The sequence below is a fragment of the Macrobrachium rosenbergii genome, chromosome 6, assembly GCF_040412425.1.
Source record: "Macrobrachium rosenbergii isolate ZJJX-2024 chromosome 6, ASM4041242v1, whole genome shotgun sequence".
NCBI lineage: Eukaryota > Metazoa > Arthropoda > Malacostraca > Decapoda > Palaemonidae > Macrobrachium > Macrobrachium rosenbergii.
The window spans coordinates 31,036,512-31,049,011 of record NC_089746.1 but is presented as its reverse complement, the minus strand read 5'-3'; the positions used below and the strand labels follow the sequence as shown (position 1 = coordinate 31,049,011).

The 12,500-nt window shown below is 36.0% G+C and overlaps 1 protein-coding gene across 6 annotated transcripts in view; it reads left to right on the top strand.

Annotated features, from left to right (window-relative positions):
- Positions 1 to 12,500, top strand: part of LOC136839420 (voltage-dependent calcium channel subunit alpha-2/delta-1-like) — a 195,360-nt gene that overhangs the window by 7,996 nt on the left and 174,864 nt on the right. For all 6 annotated transcript variants that reach the window (XM_067105436.1, XM_067105434.1, XM_067105433.1 and 3 more), the window contains exon 2: positions 11,857 to 11,941. In XM_067105436.1, coding sequence (XP_066961537.1) covers positions 11,857 to 11,941 — 85 coding nt within the window. The remainder of the gene's footprint in view (positions 1 to 11,856; positions 11,942 to 12,500) is intronic.

The following is a 12,500-nucleotide window of genomic DNA, read 5'->3' as shown; positions in this document are numbered from 1 at the left end:
ACTGTAGTGCAGACTTTTAGAAAAAAAAAAGTGGGTGGGTGGTTGCATGCTAGACTATGAATGAGTTATGACTCGTGATAAAAAGAATTAAAAGCTCAGTCCTGTGCTATTTTCGAATATATTTGGAACACCGGTGAACCTAAAGCAAACGCGTCAAGTTTTTTAAGATGGTTCTCAGTTGAGTGACGAAGCTCTACCCGTAGGGGTTGGCGCCGTCAGTGCACCTCGTGTGGTGCACTGTAGGCATTACTTAAGGTTCTTTGCAGCGCCCCTTCGGCCCCTAGATGCAACCCCTTTTGTTCCTTTTACTGTACCTCCTTTCATATTCTCTTTCCTCCAGCTTACTCTCCACCCTCTCCTAACAGTAATTGATTCATTGTGCAACTGCTAGGTTTTCGAGTCCTGTTACACCTTTCAAACCCTTTACCGTCAATTTCCGTTTCAGCGCTGAATGACCTCATAGGTCCCAGTGCTTGGACTTTGGCCTAAATTCTATATTCAATTCAATTCAATTCAAGACAAAGCTATAGAGTTTTTTGAATAACGATTTTGTTTTGTGTTTCTGTCAGCTAAAAGTTGAGACCTTTTGGCGGTAGACAGTGCATGTGAAGTAATATTAACAGAGAGCTAAATGTATCGAAAATGTTTATAAATATCTTATAAAATTATGAAATTCTATTTTTATCTTTTACTTTTAGAACTACGACTTGCCCTTACTCAATTACAGTAGTTCACACCAACAACTTTTTCGATAGTTTGGCATTATATTTACGTCCTGTTTATACAGTTATATGTTAAATCCTTATTAAGGTTGAAAATCCTACCTAACATCCACTCCTAAACATTTTTTCATTTATTTGATTATTCGAAAGGTAGCCATTAAGAGAAATCAGATTGTAAACATTTGCCACGTGCCTACAACGAAATCTGTTGATGACAAACAAGACGTTTCAGTGATTACCAAGTTAAACAGTTTAATGTTTAGTAACGGGACGGTCTTATCGAAAGAAAAAAGGAATGTTTAGGTTCCTTCCGTTTTCTGACGATTGTCATGTAAATGAAAATCTTTATTTAATAATTATTGCTTAGAATTTGTGTGGGGTTGAACGTGATCATACATTGCCAAAAATTATGACGAATTTGATTTAATACACGATAAAAACTTATGTGCGTCATACGAATCAAAACCGATTAAGTATGATTTCACATTTGTTCATCTCAGTTTTTCATTGCGAATTCATTCCAGATGAAAGAAATTCCCAGGCCTTTGTTAAAATCCACACTCACGCATTTTGTTTACCTAGTCTTGACTTTGTTGGTTATTTTTAGACGAAAGTTACGGGAAAGTTGTGGACATTAAGGGGTTGATCGTAAGGTAGTCTTGGTAAGGTTATCGTGAATTTTGTCAGTAGCGAGACATTGATCTTTTGGACGTAATACCAAAATATGCTAAGGAATTCCTACCTTTATCATTATAAGCTTTCGTAGCTTTACCATTGCAAATAATTCACATGATTTTGTCATTCAAAGTGACATATGACCCAAATGAATGATTAATTAAAGAGCATTAAGGAGACATTGAATCAAAACCTACATAAAAGCTATTGACTGACAATTCAAGTGCTGACATTACATTTGTCTGTGGTAAACGTCTCTTATACCTGTGTGATTATGTAGTCTTTGTTCCGGATTTCTCATGTACAACCTTTTTTTTTTGTTGGGGGCGCTGGAGTTCAGCCGATTACCTCATATCCGAAGTGGAAAACTTGTTGCTTCTTTGTTTATAAAGGCCTCCTTTTGGGACCTGCAAGCGGCAGCCTTCCGATTGTTAATTGGTAGTAGTACTATTTTTACGAATGACTTAACTAAAGCAAATGTGGGCTTCAGCATGAATAGATTTGTTGTTGATTTTTTTCAAATATATATGTATGCTACTATAGAGCAGAAATGCGATGTATCTGTTATTAAACTTCTATTATTATTAATACTATATAATTTCTCATAAATGTAATTGTTTTATCCTAAACGTGGATCTCATTCTTCACTGTTTAAATAATAAACAAAAGTTTCATTTTTACAGTCGCCATCATCACTACAATTTAATATTTTTTCTTTTCTGCATCGTCGTCTTCTTTCTCCCCGTCTCTACATCACCACCACCGCCGCCATCATCATCATCATAATCATAATCATTATTGTTATTATATTCTGGCGGTCGCTACCACAACAACAGAAGCACGATACAACGCCGGCTATCTGGACAATCCTCACACAGGGACCGCACTGGGAACTGGTGTTCTCCTTTAATGCTAAGTTAAAGCTCGAAGCCTTGATGATATCTCTTAACTCTTGCCATCATCAGCCAATTCGCAGAAGTGTAACCCAACACTGATCTCGGAATGAAGTTTGATCTTCCCGAATTAATGATGACTGGAGGAGACGCCTTTTCTGGCTAAGATTACTGAACGATTCAGAGGTATCCGTTTTTATTGTGCGGAGAACCAAATATAGCGCGCATGGCGTTTTTTTTCCTCATGTTATTATATAAACAAATGTATGCGCATATAGGCTATATATATCATATATATTTATATATATACATATTTATATATATGTATATATATATATATATATAGATAGAGAGAGAGAGAGTATATATATATATATATATATATATATATATATATATATATATATATATATATATATATACAGTACATATATATATATATATATATATATATATATATATATATATATAAAATATATGTGTACATATGCCTTATTCATTTGGTTGGCTCTCTCTCTCTCTCTCTCTCTCTCTCTCTCTCTCTCTCTCTCTCTCTCTCTCTCTATATATATATATATATATATATATATATATATATATATAAAAGTGTGTGTTGTGTATGTATATATATATATATATATATATATATATATATATATATAGAAATCATCAACACACAATCACGTGTGGAACAGAAATAGATTTCTGACTCACGTGGTCTCTCAGGTGGAAAGCAAGGGCGTTATCCACTAGGCCATACAAGTCTAAAAGAAGTTGGAACCTGAGAGCAACTGTGTGTAACTGCTTGCATACCAGCGAGTTTTCCCAACTTCCCGACTCAGCAATGACCCAATAGACAACATTTCATTCGAATTATCCTTCTGTGAATAAGATAGAAATCATCAACACACAATCACGTGTGGAACAGAAATAAATTTCTGACTCACGTCGGGATCGAACCCAGGTCTCTCAGGTGGAAAGCAAGGGCGTTATCCACTCCTGATTTGGAAGCTAACTGGCATACCAGCGAGTTTTCCCCAACTTCCCGACTCAGCAATGACCCAATAGACAACATTTCATTCTTATCCCTCTGAGTGAATAAGATAGAAATCATCAACACACAAACACGTCAGAAATAAATTTCTGACTCACGTCTCGAACCCAGGTCTCTCAGGTGGAAAGCAAGGGCGTTATCCACTCTCCATCTTGGAACCTGAGAGCAACTGCACCCAAGGAATTACCTGGGCAAGCTAACTGCTTGCATACCAGCGAGTTTTCCCCAACTTCCCGACTCAGCAATGACCCAATAGACAACATTTCATTGATTATCCCTTCTGAGTGAATAAGATAAATCATCAACACACAATATGTGGAACAGAAATAAATTTCTGACTCACGTCGGGATCGAACCCAGGTCTCAGGTGGAAAGCAAGGGCGTTATCCACTAGGCCACACAAGTCTAAAAGAAGTTGGAACCTGATATATACCTGGGCAAGCTAACTGCTTGCATACCAGCGAGTTTTCCCCAACTACTCAGCAATGACCCAATAGACAACATTTCATTCGATTATCCTTCTGATGAATAAGATATAAATCATAAATAAATAAACAGAAATAAATTTCTGACTCACGTCGGGATCGAACCCAGTCTCTCAGGTGGAAAGCAATGGCGTTATCCACTGTGCCATACAAGTCTATATATTGGAACCTATGCATATTACCTGGGCAAGCTAACTGCTTGCATACCAGCGATTTTCCCCAACTTCCCGACTCATGACCCAATAGACAACATTTCATTCGATTATCCTTCTGAGTGAATAATGATAGAAATCATCAACACACAATCAAGTGTGGAACAGAAATAAATTTCTGACTCACGTCGGGATCGAACCCAGGTCTCTCAGGTGGAAAGCAACACAAGTCTAAAAGAAGTTGGAACCTGACAACTGCACCCAAGGAATACAATAACTGCTTGCATACCAGCGAGTTTTCCCCAACTCTGTGACAACATATCATTCGAATTATCCCTTCTGTGAATAAGATAGAAATCATCAACACACAATCACGTGTGGAACAGAAATAAATTTCTGACTCCATCAAACCCAGGTTTCAGGTGGAAAGCGATCCACTAGGATATCTAATATTGGAACCTGAGAGCAACTGCATGGTTACCTGGGCAAGCTCTATTTTTCCCCAACCTCTCAGCAATGACCCTCAACATTTCATCCTCCTGTTAATTCATCAACACACAATCACGTGTGGAACAGAAATATTTCTGACTACCCAACCCAGGTTAGGAGGGTATATGCACTGAAAAGTCTAAAAGTTGGAACCTGAGGCATGTTTAACTAACTCAAGTTTTCAGAACTTCACTCAGCAATGACCCAATAGACATTTCTTCGATCGTTTTTCCACCTGTTTTTCTTGAGTCAGAAATTTATATATATATATATTTACTCAATCACGGGACGGAACTTGGATCCATATTTACGATGGATATCGAATATTCATGAACGTGATATTCCTCAACCTCCACTTGCTCTCCCTCCTCCTGTTAATTATACCCGTTATCCGTACCCAATTAGATTACGGTTCAACTCTGTTCAGGCACTGTGTCTTCATCGTTTTGCTGTTTTCTTGGGATTTTCATTTTAATATGAACGTGATATTCAACACATTACATGTCTATATTTTCATTTTAATATAAATACTATATATATATATATATATATATATATATATATATATATATATAATATATATATATATATATATATATATATATATATATATATATATATATATATATATATATATATAAATATATAATATATATATATATATATATATATATATATATATATATATATTTCATATATATATATATATATATATATATATATATATATATCTTTCCTGCTCACACCTCCCCGTCTTCCCGCGCTTATTCTTCCACTCATCATCACCTATCTCTTCTGTAAGGGGGTAGTGTCATCAGTGCACCTCATGCGGTGCACTGTAGGCATTACTTGAGGTTCTTTGCAGTGCCCCTTCGGCCCCGAGCTTCAACCCCTTTCATTCCTTTTACTGTGCCTCCATTCATATTCACTTTCTTCCATCTTGCTAGCCACCCTTTCCTAACAGTTGTTTCATAGTGTAACTGCGAGGTTTTCCGCCTGTTACACCTTTCAAACCTTTTTACCCTCAGTTTCCTTTTCAGCGCTGAATGACCTCATAGGCCCCAGAGCTAGGCCTTTGGCCTAAATTCTATGTTCCATTCCATCACCCATCTCCATCCTCCCTTCTCATAGTTCTCATCCAAGGAGATCTGGGTCTTTCGTCTCTTGTGGTGCTTGCAGGAGCCCAGCTGTCATTGTCACATGCTGTTCTCCCGGGAGTAGTTTGAATGACATGTCCAAGCCATCTTCATCTTATTTCATCATTATCTCACCTAAATTTGGAACTTTCATATTTTCCTTTATGATATCACTTCTGATTCTATCCTGACATTTTACTCCTATTATTCTTTCTTAAAACTTCATTCATTTTCAGTCAACAAAGACTTGTAAATATTTTGCATTGTCAACCTATTATTCATGTCACTGCAGATATACAGATTGTCCTAAACCTATGCATAATCTCATTTTCTTGCACAAATCCAAGAATTGTACTTTCATACACAAATCAAATATGCAAGGTAGTTAAAACAAGTAAAAAATGCGCAGAAGTTTCTTCAGCGCAATGGAGTTTTCTGTACAGCGTATAAGGTCACCGCAAATGCCTCTATCTTTTGGTGGTCTCAGTATAATGCTGTATGAGCCGCGACCCATGAATCTTTAACCACGGCACGGTGGTGGCCTGTCCTATATCGTTGCCAGATGCATGATCATGGCTAACTTTAACCTTAAAAAAAAAAATACTGAGGCTGGAGGGCTGCAATTTGGTATATTTGATGATTGGAGGGTGGATGGTCGACATGCCAATTTGCAGAGCTCTAGCCTCAGTAGCTTTTAAGATCTGAGGGCGGACGGAGAGACAGAGCCGGCAATTGTTAGTAGTTTTCTTTGAAAGAAAGCTAAAAAATGAGCAGGCTTAAAAACATTTGGAAATCAAATAGACTGAAATATATTCTTTTCTCCCCTTTGGAGGGGGAAGTCCGATTTTTCAGCAAGTCTTCAGGGATGAGGCAACTAGCCCCATACCCAGTGGACACTTGTACCAAATTATAGGTTGATCGACCGATAGATCGTAAGCCTGAAAAATCCACGGACCTGGCAAACGCTAGTTGAGTCCTGTACAACTAAACCAAGACGCCCACTTTGGCTGATTGCACATTCCAGATGTGGGCGCATGGGTTGTCATATCCTCACGTTATATATATATATATATATATATATATATATATATATATATATATATATATATATATAGATAGATAGATATAGATATATACTGTATATATATATATATATATATATATATATATATATATATATATATATATATATACTCGTATATGCACACACACACACACACACACACACACACATATATATATATATATATATATATATATATATATATATATATATATATATATATATATATATATATATATATATATATATATATATAATTAGCTGGGGTCATAGGGAAAATAAAAGATGGAAGTGCCAAGCGCTTTCTTGATTTTTCAACACATTTTCAATGTACTTTGAAAATCTTCTATTTCTCCTGTTGCCCCATCTGAATATATATATATATATATATATATATATATATATATATATATATATATATATATATATATATATATATATATATATATATATATATATATCCATGCATACATGCATACAAGAGAGAGAGAGAGAGAGAGAGAGAGAGAGAGAGAGAGAGAGAGCTGGTGTTTAAACAGGCCAGTGAGAAAGATTGACAGGAGATTATCGCAATGATTTAAAAGTTTGGAAAAGCTGACAGCGTGTTATGGTTTATGTATGAGAACGTTTTATCCCACTTGTTTAAAATGTTTCAAAACTCATGTGGCTTAATAAATACATCCGGGAGCAAAAACTTAGGTTTTTCAACAACAGTTGTTGAAGCAGATTCAGATTCACGCCAAGTATTTCTCAGTCGTTTATAAAATCTTGGCTTTGTTATGAAAATATAGGTATGTTTCTTTTCGATACTTTACATTCACTTAGCTTTTTCTGAGAAAATAATAAAAAAACAGCAACATTTTCTGTGCAAATCATTTGAGTCTTTTTAGTTATATTTCACCAATGCTGACTTTTGCCTGAAGAATTTACTATCAATAAATACAGTAGTTTATAAATATTCAACCTTTAACAAAAGTTGTAAAGGAAAGTTAAGTTTAGTATATCTTAGTTTAACCAGACCAGTTAGCTGATTAACAGCTTTCCTAGAGAGGGCTGGCCCGAAGGATTAGATTTGTGGCTAAGAACCAACTGGTTACCTAGCAACGGGACCTACAGCTTACTGTGGAATCCGAACCACATTATGACGAGAAATGAATTTCTATCACCAGAAATAAATTCCTCTAACTCTTCATTGGCCGGTCGGAGAGTCGAACGCTGGGCCAACAGTGTGCTCTGTAAAGGAAAATAATTTTGTGCAAGGAGGCGAGTTATTTCGAACAGCTCGAGCTTTTAGTGAATACGCAGAAAAGGTTTAAATAAAAAAAATCAGTCATTCGGATTGTTTAAAAATTATTCCTCTCTCTCTCTCTCTCTCTCTCTCTCTCTCTCTCTCTCTCTCTCTCTCTCTCTCTCTGTCAGATGCATACGAGGGAGAGAAACAGAGACTAGGGTTTTGGAAATGGTTTTCGAAAACCTCACATTCCTCAACATTGTTTGGCAATCATAATGACAACAGCAAAAACTGAAATCATCAGTTGATATTAAAGAATCGTTTTTATTATTTTCATGGGAAAGGAGGCCTTAGTTTCTTTATATTCTTTTTTGTATAAATGGGTCTTATTGTGATCACTCTTAGGTATTTATAGACCGAGTTATGATGACTAAAATATACTTTCGCGATTGTAAGGGGTGAGAGGGCGATGGGGCGATGGGTGTGGGGTGCAGTCCCAGTGTAAATTTTTTTTTGAAACAAGGTCTTGGCTCGCTATTAGTGTTTTGTGTACAAAATGGATCTACTTGGTTTGGGTATGAAATGAATGTACCTTGTGCAGAAATAGTGTCTGATTTTAAATATGTATTTTATATTTCTGAATGGGTAAAGACCAAGAAAAACTGATTACTCGTGTAAAAAAAAATGTAGCCTCAAGGTTGTTTTTATCCCTGACTTTCGAATTTTCATGTTTTGCAGCAATCCTAGAAGCGTGTGTATTTTAAAACGTCCGGTGGAATGGAGTCTCGAAGGAAAAAAAAGAAAAGAAAAAGAAAGTCCCAGTGCAGTGTAATAATAAGCAAGACATGTAATCATGGGGAACAATGGCATTAATTTTCAGAGTCGCTTTTCAAAAAATGCTGGTCCAATGTGGACGCCATATTCTCCTTGGAATTAGTGCCGTTTATGTTAATTTCCTCGGCGCCGTTTAATTAAGAACCCAAGTAAGGCTCTCATTCATTCTTACACGGGTTTTAATTCCAGCGAGAAAACTCTTGAATGGAGATTGTGCAGATGTTGTGATTAGATGCTGAGGCATCCTCCTCCTTTTCCGAAGATTTTCACATTATTTTTCCTCTCCTAGATAACTCAACACACACACACACAAACAAACATAAGAAACACCTTCACACACACATATATAATATGTGTGTGTATGTATTTGTGCATGTGTGTGTAAGGCTTATTCAGAAAAGAGAAAACAAGTGAGATGATTATTTCTTTGAGGGTGCATATGCCAAACTCACAGCCTAAGGAGAGAGAGAGAGAGAGAGAGAGAGAGAGAGAGAGAGAGAGAGAGAGAGAGAGAGAGAGAGAGAGAGAGAGAGAGCGCATGCTGCTTTGCGGTCTTCGCATTTCATGTATGAAGGTTTTGGAGTGAATCTGTTTCCTCTAGACACTTTTTCATTGAATTGTTTATTCCCGTTTGCTAAATCCCTTGATCTGTTGTTATTGTTTCACTCGTATGCAGCAGAAAAATCATAAAAACTATCGAACGAAAAAAAAAACTAACTGTTTCGAAAAACCAATTTTCGCAGCTTCGCTCCATAGAAAACTACCGTCCTTTCCCAAATACATTTCAACGTCCATTATCGTATACTGACAGCAGCATGGTTTTCCGATGGTGGAAATATTTTTTTGTGGTATTGCGCTTCCTTTCTAGAAAAAAAAAAATCAGTTAACCGTACGCTGCTATTTCCGAGAAAAAAGATCATTTCTTTTCGCCTCACCTCGAAATAATATTTTAGTGGTGAGAAACACGTGTACAGAAGAGTTTGTGCAATGTGGAATATCTTGTCATTTCTTCTGGATTGACAAAAATTTCGTTTAGAATCAAAATCATTATTTGTTTGTTTTCTAACGAGCATCCTGTAACAAAGTTCGTTCTTGTAATAATTGAAATATCAGTGGGTTATGAGGAAAAAGTAAAGCACCTGTCAAAAAAAAGCAAATAGGCCAGTAACAGCATCAGAAGAAGACAACGTTAGGCGGAATATTACGTGAGGTCATTAACAGTAGGTATAGGAAGTATTTTTCCCCTGATATACCAGAAGCTGAAGACGATCTGACTAAACTTACGAAAGAATTCACGTATTTTGAAGTGGACTCAGTAGTAAACTTAGGGAATGGTAAACACCAGGCAATGATGGAATCACCACAGGGATCATTTTAGCTGAAAAGGAAATGACACCTCGTATACTAACTAGACAGTTCTGCAGAATTTATGGTTCGGAATTGGAAGTCACAGCAAAGGTACCAAAATGTAATCTGACTGAATGTGATAACTATAGAAATAATACACTACACTGGCATCGGCTGTAATGAAAATATTCAGTATAATTATTCTCAGTAGGCTGGGGAAATAAGTTGATAAAATGTTTAGAGATAAACAAGCTGGTTTTAGAAAAGGGAAGAGATATACAGATCAAATATTTGTGTTCAGAAATATTATTTAGCAAAGAACGGGATTTAAATATTCCCTTCCGATGGCTTTTAAAGATTACGAACTTTGTAAAACTAACTGAAATTACGCAAGAAGTAGAAGCAAGGTTAATATTAATGGGATATTGTTAATTTACTTTGCAGTAAATAACAGGGTGTGCTACAAGGAAATGTCGTTTCATCTTTACCGTTTGCCCTTCTCATGGATTTCGTGGAGAAAAAAAATATAGTCGGAGATGGAATAAAATATTTTAATTGGCGTAACTCAAGAACCTTGATAGACTGATTATGTAGATGGTGTTATTTTAATCAGCAAACCGCCGCCAGATTTGCGAAGTTACTGTAATGGAATGGATCAAATATCAAGAGAGATGGGATTAAGTTAATGAAAGAAAAACACAAGTAAAAAGCACAGAGTATGCGCAAAGGAAGGGAATGACGCTAGATGGAGAGAGGGTTAAGATTGACTTTTAAATATTTAGTAAGAATGATATCCAGTACAGGTTCTCTTTAGTAGGAATTAAGTAATAGAACTGAAAAGGGCAACTGAATCTATGCGCAAGCTAAAATATGGAGACCAAGTAGAATGATATAGCCTAGAAAGTAAGATTAGGCACAAGTTACTATTCGGATATGAATTACAGTACGATAGTGAGACTATATTTAGAAGGTTTTGTCGAGCTTTAAGAAAAATATTAAGAGTTAGATGATAGGATAGAGTTATAAATTATACCATTAGGGAAACAATGGAAGTCCCATATTTTGATGTGATAATGATTAAAGGGAGATTGAGATGGCTTGCACAACTCCTGAGTTAAAGTTTATGGAAGATAAACAAAAAATGGAAGGTGACGGAGCATCGCTGAACCCCTTTGCATTCACATGGCATCGAAGACGATGATAATGGTGAGTAATTGGTACTAGAGCATCCCCTTAATTTTTTCTGTATTTTATTGAACGTGGATCCCCTTAGGAGGGTGCCGCTTACAGTGCGTTTACGTGTAACACTGTAGACGACACCGAAGGTTCCTTGGAGCCTCCCTTTTAGGTCCTAGCTTCATTACTTTCTGCCTTTTATTTTTCATCCGTTCCCCCTGGTTTCTTCTACGTAGCTGTCCAACTCCTTTAAAATTATTTTGTTCCGTTTGTTATTATTAAAGAACATGCCTCAGGGGTCCTCGCACAATAACGCCTCTTAAGGAATGTTAAAAATGTTAAAGTGAATGAGAGGTCTGATGAAGTCTTTAAATTAAGTGATGAACAAAATGAGAGACCTAATGTGGACCATCTGGCCTTGACCAAGCAACAGAGACCAACTCAAAAGTCCCTTAAATCACTCTTAAATAGCAATGAGCATTGACTGAAAATATATTTCTATTCGCATATTTAATTCTGTTTTAACACGCGTTTTAGAATTCATGCCATGTTAGCGCTTTCGTTTCCTAATTAGCGTTCTTTTTTTTTATCCTCAACAGCCAATTTCGAGAAGCTGTCAACACCGTGCAGAAGTGGCTCATTGATCTGCATGCAAACAAGACTCATTCCAGCATCCTCAAGACGGTGAGTAAGAACTTCAAGTGTTAACAGTATTTAGAAAAGGCTCTCTTTTCAACCATTTCTCAAAGTAGATGTTTAGTGTCTCGAATCATTCTGTAAAAAGCAAGCACGAGTGCACAGACACACAAACACGCACATACCCACACAAATAAACACATATATATGTATATATATAACATGTATGTACATACATGTATGTACATACGAGTGGAGAGGAAAGTCCTCGAAATAAAGATAGTTGTTGACATAACATTTGCAACTTTGATACGAGTAAAGTAAGCGAAACTATTTTATCTGTAAGAAAAAATGTCATCTGCTTAGAAGCTTCAGTTACCTTTCAAGAGATCATTAATGTAAAATTTGGGTTAAATAATAATGATATAGACTATGAATTTTTGAGTTTTAAAACATTGCTATAGGTAAACGTTTGTCGTAATCATGCATACTTACATTCATTTATGAATATATACATATATATACATGTATGTATATATATCTATATATTCACATATGGATGTAAGTATGTATGTACATGATTACGACAAGCGTTTGCTTATAGCGA